At 52.0% G+C, this 16584-nt stretch overlaps 2 protein-coding genes across 2 annotated transcripts; one reads left to right on the top strand and one right to left on the bottom strand.

The window, feature by feature from the left end:
• Window positions 1-10444: 10444 nt before the first annotated feature.
• LOC149810892 (chlorophyll a-b binding protein of LHCII type I, chloroplastic-like) lies at window positions 10445-12226 on the bottom strand. Its single transcript, XM_089994098.1, has 3 exons — window positions 12155-12226; window positions 11177-11560; window positions 10445-10917 (listed from the first exon to the last, which is right to left on the bottom strand). Exons 1-3 carry the CDS (start codon window positions 12203-12205, stop codon window positions 10612-10614), a joined length of 741 nt encoding a protein of 246 aa, XP_089850224.1. The 5' UTR covers window positions 12206-12226; the 3' UTR covers window positions 10445-10611.
• A 299-nt stretch (window positions 12227-12525) lies between these two features.
• On the top strand, window positions 12526-14402 carry LOC149810891 (chlorophyll a-b binding protein of LHCII type I, chloroplastic-like). The gene is made up of 3 exons (XM_089994097.1): window positions 12526-12603; window positions 13228-13611; window positions 13920-14402. The coding sequence occupies exons 1-3, from the start codon at window positions 12553-12555 to the stop codon at window positions 14223-14225; spliced, it is 741 nt and encodes a 246-aa protein (XP_089850223.1). The 5' UTR covers window positions 12526-12552; the 3' UTR covers window positions 14226-14402.
• The last annotated feature ends 2182 nt before the right edge of the window (window positions 14403-16584 follow it).

Genomic DNA, 16584 nt, shown 5'->3' with positions numbered 1-16584 from the left:
GGTGGGAGAAAGCGCTGCTTTGAAATCGCTGCTTTGGCTGTACTTCGTGAAGCAGCGCAGCAGCGCTGCCCCGCATGGTAGGAAGTACTCAAGGAAAATGACGAACGCGATGAGGTGGAAGGCGTTGGGCCCAAGGATACGCCTACCAGGTGTGCTGCTGGGTGGTGACCACGGCCCCTCACATGCCAATAAAGTTTATCGTTACCTCAAGGGCGGATTCCGTCATGAGAAGAGATGTTCACTGGTCTGAGTTGAGTCCCACTCAATGCACACCGCATTCCAGGCACACAAGCAAATGTGAGGACAAAAACTTGAGAATGCAAGGTGGCAGCTGGCCTGGACCCTCACAAAACACACAGTCAGCAATCGTGCCAGCGTCCATGCGCTATATGAACAGACGGCGGGTTTGTTCCGTAGCATCTGGTTTCAAGGGATGTCATAATGTCCTTCCCATCCTCGTAACCATCCGCTGGCAACTAATACAAGGGCATGGCCACGCAGCCATGCGTAAGGAGCGCAGAGCCCCCTTCTTCTTACCCCCTGGCAAACGTCCTCACACTTTGAACGTGATCCAAATCAGAGGCTTCATACAAAATCAACCTATCTCTGCCGCGTTGCCGATTGCGCTGTAGCAGTCATCCTCCCACACTTGAGGGGTTGCCCTGTCTTTCCCAACATAGCGACTCCCTCATTCAGCGGTGCGATCTTTGTTTTTCCTTCCCGATCACATACATGTTTCCAGCTGTCAGTATCACCCGATACATGGTGTACTCATTATGAACCTGTTCGACGCGGCCAGGTTAAAAACGCTTACAGCAGGCAAATTCTTGACAGCTGCAATAAATGCATCTCCCAGCCGCCGGACTTTCACGTCATGTCCACAGAGAGGCTGCATTGCGAGGCCATGTTCATTTTTCAGCCCTGTGAGTGTCAATTTCTTTCTTTAGCGTTGTCCAGCCTTCTATGCCGTTGTGCAGTCGTGAAACAACGGGCGCAGGTGCTACGGCACATTCATGTGCAGCTATGGACATGGTCGTCCATCATACTTCTGCCCAGCATCCGGTGCCTTGCTCTTGATTGCCTCCACCAAGCCCAAATCCATCGTCACCACCAAGGCGTCTGACAGCCTGATAATCGTCACTCGCCCCATTACGCATCCCATAACAGAACTTATTAATCCTCCTGGCTCCAAGGTCGTTATGGATCACGTCTGTCTAGCATGCAACGTATGCCAGGCAATTTCATCGTGTTCTCATGCCGGCAGGGCCGGCCAAGGTTCCTTAACCTCGAGCCCGCACGGGGTCGAATGGATTGTTCCAAAACAGTAGCCTTGTTGGGTATCGTTTCGTACTAGGCAACTAAAACAAACGTTACATTGTGCGTTCACTTTGTACTTTGAACGAGGCTCTGCTGCAAGTGTAGCAGTCCATGTCAGAGAGCTCGAGCCATGCTATCTCGCGTTGTGGAGAGTGACGCTGTGAACAGGGTCACAGGGCTCAGCTAGCTATCATCGTCGAAAGAATGCTCTCCAGGTGGGATAGTAGCGAGCAATCCAGCTGCTTTCTTGGCCTTCAGATCTGCGTACATCTCCTTGTAGTTCTCATCCATGGGATGCTCATACTGTGAGACGCTGGTGACCACGTTGTGGAAGAATTCGTTGCCATCTGAGTCCAAATATGCAGACCATCCTGGGGGCAGCTCTGCTGCCAGCGCGTATCTAGCGATGAACATCAAATCGGCATCCGCTTTGGTGTCGATGCCCAGGTACTCAGCGTACTCGCGGACCTGCAGATACCTGACATGTGTTAAGTCGCAGGACATCACTTGACATGTCAAGGCAACATCCGATACAGTCTCTCCTCGTGTCGCCCGAAAACATCTACATGATGATATTTCCGTTTACAACACTACCGCATCCGTGTGGACATTGGAAAGTCCAAGAACTACTATGTCCGCTCGCACATTTCAAAATGATCATCTGCTTGACATTTCTGCATCTTTTGCAAAGCTACCGTCATTTCGTCCCAATTCAATTTCAGTCTGTAATTGACTGATAACAGTTCGTCTTGGTTGGAGACCACATGCTCTCACAACTTTGACGTCGCAGCTTTCGTATATCAAGAGCTCATTCACAGCAGGGATTGGCTCTGCTTCAAGATGGCATGTACCACAGCTATTGCCAAGTCTCAGAGCAGGGATCGGATCTGAATTATGAATTATCTGAATTTGGATCGCATGTCCCATATCTGTCGCCAAGTCCCGTGCCAGCAATGAATGCGCATTCAAGCACTCAGGCCTTGCACCCCTCTTCTTCGTGAGGCGATTGTGCTTGGAGCGTACCTCTTCGTCACTTATGTCATGCACGCTGTCGTCCGCAAGCAGCATCTTCTCACTCTGCTCCAGCTGGGACTTCATGAAGCCCATGTTGGCAATGACATCCTCAGCACCTTCTGTGTTTCGTGTTTGCAAAATCTTGCTCAGTTCAAGCTGTCTCGCCTCGAAGGTTGACAGCAATGATGCTGCACGAGCCATCATCATTTGTTCGTTTGGGAAGGTCAACCTTAGGTGGTCAAGGCTCCACAATGTAACAGCCAATGCAGCACAACCGCATTAGATTCCCTTGTCACTCAGGCGTGCCTATCCCTTTTCCAGCAATTATCAGACACTTTGACAAAACTCTTGAGCCAGTATGACACAGGGAGTGGCAAGTGAACAGGCAAGTGGAAAGAGTTGGTGACTGTATAATGCAGGCATGTCTGCCAGCTCCTTCCTGCACGTGTTGGGGTTGTTGGGATGCAGTTACGCATAACCCACTCTGACCATCGGTCCGACATCATCGTATCGCCTTCTCGGGTTGGCATACTGGCAGAGCACCTTAAGAATGCTGACAGCAACATCAATGTAAGTGTACATGGCTCTGCCGTAGTCCAGCGGCAAATTGTCATAGCCAATACCTGACCAAAATGCATGCTGTGAAGCATTCGTACCCACTGGCTCACTCCCATCGTTGCTTGCTGGTGTGCGTCCTCGACTGGACGGAGGCCTTTCTCGCCCGTCTCGAATTGCGTCTGCATCCTGCGAAATGTGCGCACGCAACTCAGCCAGCTCTCGTTGCACCCGGGCAACAGCAGCATCCTCCTCCGTCCGTAGGACATCTGACCGCGGCTGTAAAGGCGCTCCTGCAGAGAGCGTTCTCGGACCCGCTCCCATTCCAGATTGATTGCCAGACAGACGATGGCTTCGATTTGCCCTATCTGTACTTGGCCTCCTTCCGTTTGAGGACCTGGGGGGTGGGGGGAGCTGTGCTGCAGTACCATTTGTGCTGTTTGCTTCAGCTTTCCGACGGTCTTCTTTGATTGCGGCCAAGCGCGCCTCGACTGCAGCTTCAGCTTCGCGCTTGGCAGCTGCAACCCGCTGCTCCACCTCTGCTTCAGCTCGTGCTTTCGCAGCAAGGGCCAGCTGCGTTGCTTCTATCTGGCGCTGCATCTCGAGCTCTGTCTCTTCAATTTGACGGAGCATCTCCTGCTCCCTGTCCGCAAGAGCTTGCATGGTCTTCTGCTTCAGGATTTTGCGCTCTACCTTTGCAGTCTTCACTACGCTCTCGATCACTTTCCGTGAGAACTGCCGCGCGATCTGCTTGCACTGCTCGTCCTCTAGTGCGCGCTCTCGCTCATGCTTCTCGCCCTCAAGCCTACCGGTCTTGTCCGAAAGCTCAGCAACCTGCGATTTCAGCAACCTGCGCTCTTCCTTCAGATCAAGCAGCTCCTGCTGGGTGATCCGGAGCTCCCTGCACTCCACGGAATAACTGGAATACCAGCATTCGCTTTTAAACCGAGTGTTGACTAGGACTAGTCACTGATCTAGTCATTACCTGCTTGCCGTCCTTCGTGAATGCCTAGAAGTTGCACGCCCCATCGCGGCCCCGGCCGTTTTTACCCAAACAGACCTCATCTACAGTTGCAGGAGCATGCTCACTGATGAATACTCACTTGGATGCAGTTCAGCTTTGCAGGACAGTGTCAAAAGGCCAAAAAAAAAAAAAAGGTGAAGCATGGCAGTCTGCCTCACAAGGTGTTAACCACGTATGTTGCAAGGTGGGAACGCACGAAATGCGCTGATTTACATACTTATCCTCATGCAACAACTCACCCACCCAGTTCGCAGAAACGTACTGAGTCGGCGGTCGAATAGGCACCAGCATGACGTGGACGCTCTCATCAGGTGGGCATGCGCTCTTTGCCATTGTGCCAGACTCTTGCAACGTGCTGCTACCCGGGCGAATGTTGGTGCTCTGCTCCCTTGGCAGGCGCAGCCCGGTGGACATGTAGTCGCTCTGCGTGCCCTTGTCTTTCGACCTGGACCCAGCAGCATTGAAATTGTCTTGTTTGTGCCGCTCCTATGAGGGAGTGGTGCCATGGGCACGTACGGTTTCTGGGGCGGCAATGTTGGAATCTTTACATCTGACTGATCGTCCATCACCCGGATGGCAACGTCTTCTTGCCGCTTTGCCAGCTGCGGATCTAACTGCTCCAGAAAGTCGTTGGCAACCTGCAATTCCAAGCGCTCTTTCAGGCCATCTGACCAATCTCTTAACGAAGACATGTGCAGCTCATGCGTTGCACAAGTTGCGCGCCACTTTAGGCACTGGCATTCGTTTCCTGGCATTGCTTGTCGACCAAGGGAATGATTATCCAGTTGGTGCGATGTATCAAGCTATGACGGCTCGTCAACGCGGCCTTCTTTGGGCTGGCATATCTCTTTTCCTTTCAAATTATGACGGCTCAAAGTTTCAGCACTGGGAATACTGCCTCCCCAGGTGAGTTTGTGCGTACTTGACCATCCGCTGGGCAAGCAAAGCACGACCGATGCCTAACAGATGGTCAACAAAGTGAGCCACAACGTGACATCACCTCTGTACATGGCAACCTTGCCTTACGGCCACAGACGCCACAACGTATTGAGCGACCCACTGCGTCGGGGGGACATGCAAGGTTGTGAGAGAGCAGGTATATAAAGATGGTCTTGTTCTCTTACAGCCTGGCATGTGATGCAAATGGAAGATATAATACCACGGCGCTCTCTGACTACCGTCATGAAAGGCACCTGCACGAGGACATACAGCATGTGCTTCAGTAAGGTGCACATACTTCCTGTGAATTCAATTAGGTTTGAGTGTACGCCTGCCATTAGGGGTACCTTTTCTGTAATCAGCGCGGATAGTGATCGGCACATCATCCCCACGACCAGTCCATAGCCAGAATGCTTACCTTGAATAGCAGCTCTCGCTCAGCTCGCAGAAGAGCGTACACACCCTTGATTCCCAGGTTGCACATCGTTTTCTGCACATTCTTGAACCCTTTTATGACATTCAATTTGCTGAACTGCTTGGTAAAAAGTGCCTGATCCACGTCGTCCCATAGCCAAGTCTTCAAGGCAGCTTCCATATTCTGCACAGCGTTTGGACCAAGTTAGCGTTGGCATTACAGTGATGACTTTGAAGGGCGTTGCATCCCCGCAGCTGTCTTCAATCGCGACTGCTGGTCCGGTTGAAGTGCAAGGACATACATTGCAGGATGACAACTAACATGAACACACGTCAGCCTCGACCATGGTTAAACATGTGTCTCACGGTATACTTACCTCAAAGCAACCATACTGCACTTGGAGTTGCCGATGTCCAAGTGAGGATATTAGTATGGTTTATAATCAAGGTACCCCATCATCACATCACATAGATAGTGGCAGGAGAAGTCAACAAGCAACCAAGACAGCGCATTCAGAGTGATAAACTTCATTCAAGTAATACAGCGTATAAGCAAGACCTCATCATCATCCATGCCATCCTGAGCGATACACACGTGTTTGGCGGAGAGGGCATAACCCCCTTTCTCACATAACAGTCGATCGTGCTGTTTTGTATACTTTGTGCGTAAACAGTGCAGCCTGGTGACTCGCTGCTGAGCACCCTTCGAGAGAAGGGATACGAGGCAGAGGGGTGATTCCCGATTGATGGAGTTATCTATTTACATGCCACAACATTGGAACTATGTTGGGAATTGAACCTTTGACAAAGATTCTGAGTGTGGTTTGCGACGATCTCCCAAAGGGATTGACTGGACGTTTTTGGTCAGCTGTGGCTGATCTCCTTTCTTGCAGGGTACAAGACGACGATGAAGAAGACATGTCAGGTCAGGCTATGGAAGTTCAGGCTGGTCCAGATATGCTAGCCTCAGGTGATGGTAATGATAGCACTGAACCCCAAGTAGTTCATGGAGTTGCCAACGTCCATGCGGATGCGGTAGTGTCGTAAAAAGATACATCAACACAGCCTCCGCTTCCATCGTGTACACTTGAAGTGTCAGCAGAATGTGCGTCCAGTGAACACAACAATGAGATAACATCCTGAACGCAGCCTGATTGTGCCAGGACAGATTCCCGCGTGGGGTCGCTCACCTTCTCTTGCATGTTCTGCAGCAAAATCTGCTGCAGTTCGACCAGCATCGTCTTGAGGAGGTCAGGGCTCTTGTGTACGCACTTGATGGCTGTAAAGTAGAAGCCGTTACGCATCATCTCGCCTGCGACACGAACCTGGACGAGCGTCGGGCAGTGTAGCACAGTGCCCAGAAGCCTCTCAATGTCTGCCAGCTCCAGTGTGTAGTTCTGCCAAACGTAAGCTTGCAGAAAGGCAGTCATCAAGGCGGAGCTCTGCTCTGGTGAGCCCGCCTGCATGCCCAGAGGGTGATCTACTACCATCTACTGGCACATGACTGGTACACAATTCACAGGAATATTTGTTTTGTTGAACCATGACGGTGTTGGTTTAACCGTCATGATCCAACATGCTGGTCTCCTCTTCATAAGTGTTCCCTGCTCAAAGTCAGCTTCCTGCTGTTGCACGACTCAAGACGACAAATATTCAGCTGACATCTCCTCGATCTACCTGACACGCAGGCCATCTCCCGGTGGAAGGCAGCACACCTCAGTATGTGTCCTTAGCACAGCGAGCCATGGCTTAAAGCGGAACGCTGAAGGAACGGATGGCAAAGACACACGAGCACAGCTACAATGGATAGCTCAAGGCACGCGTAAATGCAAGATCTGGTTCTTTACGCCGTCTACTGATCGGCACCTGACGCAGGAAAGAGGCACATGGAGACATCTCCAGACACAGACGATACGATCGCAACCGCGAAGTACAAACTGCAGACACTCTTCTGTTATCATGCCAGCTGAGGGCTACTGTTGCTGACGATGTCGCTGATGACGCTCACAGACCACAAGGCACCCCAGCTCGTGGCTTTGCACCAAAATCATAGGCAAGCGCACTTGTGCGTTTCATGTCTGCACGCTGCACACATCTCAACATCTATCTTGCACCGATTTCGCACCTGCATGGCTGCTTCGAGCTGCATCAGCACGCGGTCTGTGATTGCGCGTGACTGCGGGGCCTTTGGAGCACCTTGATGATACCTCTGGATGACATGATCGGAGCCCTTGGGCTTCTGCGCAGCCTTTGGGAAAGCGCCCTCACGCACGGGAGCTTTGACTGAACTCGTCTCTTGGTCCACCCACGAATGGGATTTGGATGGTGTTTCATGTTCCACCATGGACGCGGCATCAAGATTGGAGATGTTGTTGGCGCTTGCCTTGCTTCTTTCCGTCACCCATTGTGTGCGAATGTATGGGTTGTGCATGCTGCCTTGTGGTTCGCTCATCGTTGCAAGCTTCGACCGGAACAAGCCTTTTCGACGTGCGCGCGCCGCTGCTGACTGTACTTCGGCCGCATAATGGTTCAGAGACTCAGCCGTCAGCGCTGGCAGCTGCAATGTGATTGGTCTGAAGAGCAAGGCGAGATGCTTGGGTCGGTCCACTCTGTAGATTTGTGCCTGCATGTGCGTAGAAACAGCATGCAACAACGTGTGAGTCACATGGTTGCCGTCCCTGATTGCCTTCCCCTCCCATGATTGCAGCATCCCTCCATTTGGGCATGAGATCAGCCAAGGCTGTCTTGCGCGTCGTCAACACCGTTGCCATTACTAACCCCGTCAGTTGGTGTGCATCATGGATTTTACCTCACCCCCAGTTGCCTCTCTTGAGCACGCAAGACTCTCTGCATCTCAGGCTGAAGACTGGCTGTTGAAAGCATCATCAGCCAGATAACCTATATTACTATCATGGCCAGTCGTTCAGCCGTACATATTATGTAACGCTACCACACTGCATGAGCTGAGCATGTTGATTTTGCACCAGTCCTGAGCTGACTTCACTAGTGCAATAGCCATGCACATAAAAACTGGGTGCTGGACAATGCCCTGGCAGTCCTATGCCTCGACCTGTGGCTCAAGATGTTGGCAATTGTGATGCAAGCTGGGGAAGAAACAGCGGCCGGCTCTGCTTTGTTGACCTCTGCATATGCAGGGTTGTGAGAGCACAATGGTACCTGGTTCTCTCACAACCCGGTACATGATGCGGTGATTCGCTCAGCATCCTTCGTGCCGCGAATGTGATGCTGATATGCTTGCATGGATATCTCTCTTGGTGGCCTGTGTCAAAATGCAGATTGAATCGCATTATGTTAGTTCAGTTTTGTCACACTGCCCCAATGCATAGCGTGTGTCAGCCTCACCATGCGCTTCTCAGCTTTTGGGCTGATATAGCAGACTTCAAAGTCCCTAAATGTGTCTGGATCCTCCATTGCTGCCCGCTGCATCACTTGCATCTTCAACCTGCAAATGCTGTCGCATATTTCTTTATTACGAAGACCACAGAGCACGATGCGGCAAGTGCTGCACTTGCCTTTTGATTTCATTAGGCCATGGCAGTTCTGTTGTGGAACAGAAGCCCCTACTCACCGTGCGACAAGGTACAGGACATCCATAGCACGCTGGACATCATGGACTACTCGATGTGTTGGATGTAAATCGTGCCGAAATGCAGTCATAATTTCTCCATAGGCCAGGAAAAACGCTTCCGACGCATGCGTTTGTGACTGTGCACGTTCCAAGGAAGTTGCGGTTGCATGTTGCGTTCTGCGACCCACCATGTCCGCTGACTTCGATTTGTGGCAATGAGCATCAACTCGCTTGTGAGATTTTATTGAAGTCGTGAAAAAGTTCAGGTAGTGATCTAGCAAAAGGGAAATCTGCACCAGCCAGGTGGCAACGACACCTGTCAACATTCACTGCACCCAGACCAGGTCAGCGTCGACTGGCCAGCGCTCAGGTATTCAGGACATTCATGAGTGTACCTACGCATAAAAGATGGCCACGTCTTCCCGAATATTGATGCGAAGACAGTCGAAGGCCTTTCGAAGAGTGATACGATATCGAGCTTATGATCTCAAAAAGTGGGAAAGCACCTTTGAAGCGACGGCTCCTGCCTGTATCAATATATTTCATTGCGGTAATCTGAAGTCTGCAGTTGAGTTACTGCGGCATCTGACAAAGATGGTAAAATAATGACTTCTCGTTTGCACGTGGGGAGAAGAGACTGCACTTCGCCCTATTAGCAGCAAACCTGATAAATCGTATGAAATCTTTTACTAGCGTTTTCTGGGCGGATACTTGATGGCTAGGGTGCGCCCTGCTGAGCCCTTCCCAGGGTTCGAAAGCTTACGATTCCTGGTGAAGCGACATGAGATCATTTTCTGATTCATTGAAGCGGAAATGCTATCACAGCCGATTTCTCACTGAATTTCTGCGCAACTGTCATATCCCTGGTTTAGGGCTCGATGACGTTCTGAAAAGCTACGGCCGCATCATTACATGTTTGTCAAACCGTCCGCATCGCCGATGCCATCGGCCAAAGCATGGCATCGTCAGGTGCTCGAGCTCGAGTACCAGGCGGACTAGGTGAAAAAATTCCCTATTTTGCATGTGTATGTTGCGTGTTGGTATCGGGCACAACGGGTTGACAGCAGTGAGGGAGCATCCCGGGAGACAGGTTTCGTGGATATCCATCGATGTAACTCTGGTGTGAGATACAAAGCAAACGTGTGGGTCGAGAAGTACGATCAACATTTGCTCTCACCCTTCGTCTATGTGGAAATCACCATGCTACATGCATATGTGCATGTTGCATGCCAACATGCAACATGGTGTGAGTCGGTGCTAAGTCTGTCGTACACAAGTCATGTAACACGATATTCCTTGTGCCGCGTCACTGTACGTTGCATCGTTCAGTGCCTCTAAACAAAGGTAGATTCGTGTTGATATGTGGACATCGAATGCCAGACTTGCCTACCGAAGTACACAGGTGTCAAGGTCCCTGAGGGTAGCTGAAGTGTAGGGTTTACCAAGCAGGTCAATGAGGGTAGCTGAATTCAGAGTTCACCAAGTAGAAATAGGTCCAGTGCAGTCCATACTGGCGTTGGCAGCAACTTTGCAACTTCCCATCCTCAACATGCATAGCGCACATCATCATTCATACCATGCTGTGAAGGGTAGAATGTTACAACTTGCAGCACAGTACGGTGCATAAAAGATGCCATGGTGCAAGACAGAGTCAAAAGTGATCACATGTCATATTTATCTTCGCAGGACTCTCAGCCTTTGCCCATCAATGTAAAACTAAGTATACAGGGTTGATCAAGAACAGAAAGCACATCTAAGTCTAGTTTCCGGGGGTGAACTTGGTGGCGTAGTTCCAGGCGTTGGCGGCGAAGGGGTCAGCCACGTGGTCAGACCAGTTCTCGATGGGGCCCTTGCCGGTGACGATGGCCTGCACGTAGTATCCGAACATGGAGAACATGGCGAGGCGGCCGTTCTTGATCTCCTTCACCTTGAGCTCAGCGAAGGTGTCGGGGTCGTCGGCGAGGCCAAGGGGGTCAAAGGCCTCTCCGGGATAGTTCTTGTCAAGACCCTCACCGGCGGGTCCACCGTTGACACGATAACCCTCAACCAGGCCCATCAGCACAACCTGCAACAAGAACGTCGGTGTCAACTAAAGGTTTGTTGGTCTGGGCAATCATGTGGAGAACCCTGGAGATCAGCGTCTTTCACTACATCAAACTACAGCACTGCAGTGAGTGCCAATTTTGCTGTAGATGCTAATTGTGCACAATTCTTTCACAGAGCTTCACATGTAACCGGTAAGATGATGTCCATCATGACGATGAGCAAGCAAATCGAGAGAGCTAGGTAACACAGCACGCGGCACAGCGTGATTCAGTGCATACCTGGAAACCGAGGATGGCGAGGATGGACTGGGCATGCACCAGGGAGGGGTTGCCGAGGTAGTCAAGGCCACCATCAGAGAAGATCTGGGCACCGGCCTTGAACCACACAGACTCGCCGAAGGAGACACCGTTGTTGGACAAGATCTCGGGGGTGACGCAGCCCAGTGTGCCGAGCATGGCCCAGCGTGCATGCTGGAGCTCGGTCTCGCGATAGGCTGCGAATGTCTGGGGGTCAGCCGACAGACCAGCGGTGTCCCATCCGTAGTCACCGGGGAACTCACCAGTGAGGTAGGCGGGGGTGGAGCCCTCGCTGTATGGGCCCAGCCACTGAGCGCGGTTGGGGCCGTAGAACTCGACAGCGGCCTTGGCCACAGTGCCTTTGGCCTGCACGAACAAGCTGCTGTCAGAATTCGAATTGCGAGCTGTCTCGAACGGGTTGCACGCACCAGGGGACGCGTAGACGATGGAATAGGAGGAGCTGTGCAGGAGAGGCAGGTGGGACACGTCATCCGAAACCGAATGTAAGGCACATTTCAAAGCGGGTCAGCTAACACAGGGGCTGTACACGCTGATATGACTGGAATTGATTGAGTTGCCTTTACACAGCGTATCATCCTGGAGTTGGTTTAGCTTGACCGTCGCCAGATCCGAGATTCGCATACGGATCCAGGCACGCTCCAACGATTATGTTGCAGATCGCGTCAAGAGAGCATGCAAAGGCTGAACCCAGCACTATAATAACCACAACAAACATATGATAGACATTGTCATTGTCGCTGCACTCGCAAAGCTTCTCCAGACACATGCTGATCGACCCACAGTACTATCGCGGCAAGTCCAAGGAGCGAGCATGATAACCGATTGATTGCTAAGTAGCACCAGCCAGTAGCTAAACTGCAAACAGCACCAATGTACTTCTTTGCGGGAGCGCTTTCATGAATCCAAGGCGAGGATTCGACGCGCGCAGTATGGACATACCTGGGTGGCCTTGCGGGCAACGACGCCGGAGAATGCGATAGAGGCTGCCATGATGAAGTGATGTGCTGTGGTGAAACACGAACTGGTGTAGTCTCTATGCGGACCCTGCTATTTATGCAATAAGCTGCTGGTCAAAATCTTAGATGGCAACAGGGTGGGCACAGACTCTCACGTGCCCGAAGGGCACGTGATGCGTCAGATTGCACAACGTGTAGCCACACACCACGGATATTTGTGCTAGGCACGTGCAAGTTGCACAGGATCTCGACAATCGTGATCCTGACTATGAAGCAGGGCACTTTCAGTTTTTGTTTTCTCACTCCTCAGGAGAAACCTATAAATACTGGTGAGTACACATACTTTGTACCAGTTGCCTTTGCTCACATCGACATACTAAAATGGCTGCCTCCATCGCATTCTCCGGCGTCGTTGCCCGCAAGGCCACACAGGTACGCCTGTTCATTCACTGACTCCAAAGAGTTCTCTGAACTGGCAGTGTTCAATCCCACATTCCATTGCACCTACCCGCTTGTGAGGCCTGCATAGCGGTCAGCTAAGGCAGTACTGGTTTCGCCCCTGACGTGACAGTATCAGGCCTGAAGTGGGATGCAATCATCAATCACATCAGCAGTGCTGATGCTGCGCTGGGATATCTATTTCGATCCTCTCAGCTGTTGCATCTTTGGATCTTCTGCAGCTTACTTTGATATTTGGAGCGTGAATGTGATGCCCCGTGCCAGGATCTCCATCCATCACGTGATGTGAGCTCGCTCCAAACGACGCTTGCGTTTAGACGTTGCCCTGTTTCCTCGACGATTATCCAGCAATTATGTTGCGATGCACAAAGTTATCCTCCTCCTAAACTTCGTTGTTGGCAGGACGCGCTGCGCTCATCTTGTCTGTGTCAAGATCTTGGCGAAAGTCTTGTCAGAGACATATCTGGTGAGTCTAGCACGAAGTGAAGGGTGCATCTCTGTTGAGATACAAGGTACTGCTCTTTCATAGGCGCTCTGCGGCTTACGGATGAGATTCTGTTCTTCGCAATATGTCAACAGCATGAATGGCTCGTGCAGGCCAAGAGCACTGTGGCCAAGGCGGCTGTCGAGTTCTACGGCCCCAACCGCGCTCAGTGGCTGGGCCCATACAGCGAGGGCTCCACCCCCGCCTACCTCACTGGTGAGTTCCCCGGTGACTACGGATGGGACACCGCCGGTCTGTCGGCTGACCCCCAGACATTCGCCGCCTACCGCGAGACTGAGCTCCAGCACGCACGCTGGGCCATGCTCGGCACACTGGGCTGCGTCACGCCCGAGATCCTGTCCAACAACGGTGTCTCTTTTGGCGAGTCCGTGTGGTTCAAGGCCGGTGCCCAGATCTTCGCTGACGGTGGCCTTGACTACCTCGGCAACCCCTCCCTGGTGCATGCCCAGTCCATCCTCGCCATCCTTGGTTTCCAGGTATGCACCAAAACACGCCGAGTTGCGTGCTTTGCTACTTTTGCTATCTTGATTTGCTTGCTAACCATAATGGCGAATCGAATCTTACAGGAAAAAGGGCGCTGGTAATATGGAAGACTTAAGAGTGCACGTGTAAGATGGGTAGGGCAATCTTGTGCTGTTCGTATGCATTGGAGCCAAATTGTCACTCACTGCACAGCTGTAGCATGAGTACTCGTAACGCTTGACGCAGTTGATCTCCATGTTTCTCCACGTCACTGGCCAGACCATCAAATTATGCAGTTGACAGCGTCGCGTGCCTGTTGCAGGTTGTGCTGATGGGCCTGGTGGAGGGCTACCGTGTCAACGGTGGACCCGCCGGCGAGGGTCTTGACAAGAACTACCCCGGAGAGGCCTTCGACCCCCTTGGCCTCGCCGACGACCCCGACACCTTTGCTGAGCTCAAGGTGAAGGAGATCAAGAACGGTCGCCTCGCCATGTTCTCCATGTTCGGGTACTACGTGCAGGCCATCGTCACGGGCAAGGGCCCTATCGAGAACTGGTCTGACCATGTCGCTGACCCCTTCGCCGCCAACGCCTGGAACTACGCCACCAAGTTCACCCCCGGAAACTAAGCATTCTATGCTTTGCTGTAGATGTCTAGCTGCCCTGTGGTGCCTTACTGAGTAGTCCATAACAAGTTAGATTAGGGTATCATTTGTATGTAGATGCAACAAGCGCATGGTTGGAACCAACTGCCTATCGCCATGCCGCCACTGGACGTGCATGTTAAGTCTCCGGACGCAGACTTGTAAAACACCAGTCCGATTCTGTTGCAGCCATGTGACCTGTTAGCAGAAGCACAATGTGTTGCACTTTATGATTGGCAAACGACTATGCATGCACTGCCTGCTTTTAGTTTTCAGGCCAAGGCATCCATCCTGTCAGGTGGGTTTCATCTGTCAGTCATCAGCAGTACACGACGAAGACAAGCACGTTTTGACATCCTCGCGACTACTGAATATGCCGGCCTCTCAAGAAATTGTTACTGGTCATAAACGCGTTAGGGACAAGGTGTCTCTGCAATGAGGTAATTTGACAGCAAAGGTAAGGTATGCCAATCTAACTCACAAGCCCAGGAACAAAACAACAATCAAATGCCATGTAAGATATGTGCCTGACATAATCATGTGGCCACGCCCTTCAACAATACCAAATCTGGATACAACTGTTGCCCAACCTGCGGAGCGTGCTTATTTACTGACATAAACTCTTTCCTGGCCGAGTACTTCAGCTTTCCTGATTGCAGCAGGGGCTTGTTCCCTGACCACGGGCGAGAAAAGTATTTATGTGCACTTGTGCTGCGCGGTGTTAATTTGCTGGCGCCCCATGGTGTCGCTTGCTGTGGAAGGGAGCTGTTCCCTTGTGTGACCTGAGCCGCCAGGCTGTTCACCGTCTTTCCTGCAGAAAAGTGCTGCTCACAAGGTTCACGTAACAGAAGTGCCAGAACCACAGCAATCAACACGACATGTTCGCAAGTATGACAAGGATCTGGTCCCTTCGTATTATGCGGGTGAAGAACAACTAGAGATCAATGTGCCTTGAGGAAGTTCCCCTGTTCCCATGCTAGTATCCGTGGTGCAATCAATGCAATCAATACGGGCCAGCTATAGTCACCAATATGTGTGGAGCACAGCTGCGTGCAGGCGTGATATCCTTGCGTTGTTCCATTGTCACCTCTTGTAGGCAAAGACGCCCTGCGTGCAATCATATCAATCAAACCCGAAAATGGTTGCAAGCACACCTTGCAGCATGCCCAAGGTCTGCAAGTGCTCCAGGAACTTACGCCAGCCGGCGGGGTGGGGATGCTTGAGGGCAGGAGTGAAGTGGCCAGGGGACGTTGGGCGCACGACATGGCGCTGGCGGTTATCCATCATGGGAGCAGTGCTGGCCCGCTTCAGCTGTTGAGCGTACAGCTTAGTCACATGACCAGTGCAAGGGTCACCCTGCACTTTCGCGCGCCGGTGCAGCATCGAGTCAAGCAGGCAAAGCTGAATCATAGCTGCTGGGTGCGTATCCGACAAAAGATCGGGCGTCACGCCATCATCGCGTCCTTGTGGAGGAGTTGGCACTGGCGCAGCCACAGGGGAAAGTGGAGTGGTATGGTGGTGAGCTATCGAGAACGAACGACCATGGGCTTCGTTCGCCTGGTCGTTAGGGTGTGAGAAGTGAGCCCTGCAGCTTTGTGGTCGCTGCTGCTGCATCGAACACGTAAACGGAGCGGCTGACGGAGCATTGTCGACGTCCGTTGGCTTCCTAGCGCTTTCCGCTCGGCGCTTTGCACGCTGCACGTACTGTGTATCCATTCAGCGGCTGATGTGCAGGACACCGCAAGGCGCGTGTCAGTTGCCGATTTGGACAAAGCATGACACATTTCAGAAATGTAAGCTGCATTCTGCACATGTGGCAAGTCCCATCATCAGCTTCATAGATCATCAGTCATGCCGTGCAAGAGAGCATTCCTTTGAGTGTACGAAAAGAAGGTTCTACTTCTTTCATCTGACGAGAGCCTTCCTCGTTTCGCTTCATTTTGCAACGAAACGAGCGCTGTCGTTGCGGAAGCGCTCGTTGCGGCGCTTGCGCAACGAGCGGCAGCTTGTACCTCGCTCATCAGAGGGCTGGCGTACGCCGTAAACCATCATATACAAAAACGCCAATGGAAAGGAACTGGCAGGCGTGCGTGATCATGTTGAACGAGCACACCCTGTTGCTAAAAATGAGTTCTGCTGAAGCCGCCAAGCGGGAGGTTGCAACATACCACAAGGGATGTTGGTCTGTGTTGACCGTTGCGAGTGCTGGCTAACTGTGCAATGTCAACGCTGGTGTTCACCGATGAGCCAGGGTGGCGGTCTGCAGCTCTATGGCATAGTCTGTTAGACGTATGCAGGTCCAGCGCGTGTGGCCTATGCCCCTCCTGTAGTGGAACGTTCCACC

Source organism: Nuphar pumila, unplaced genomic scaffold (assembly GCF_984573655.1).
Source record: "Nuphar pumila unplaced genomic scaffold, dmNupPumi1.hap1.1 HAP1_SCAFFOLD_184, whole genome shotgun sequence".
Taxonomy (NCBI): Eukaryota; Viridiplantae; Streptophyta; class Magnoliopsida; order Nymphaeales; family Nymphaeaceae; genus Nuphar; species Nuphar pumila.
The sequence above is the reverse complement of the archived record's forward strand: the minus strand, read 5'-3'. Positions and strand labels throughout refer to the sequence as shown.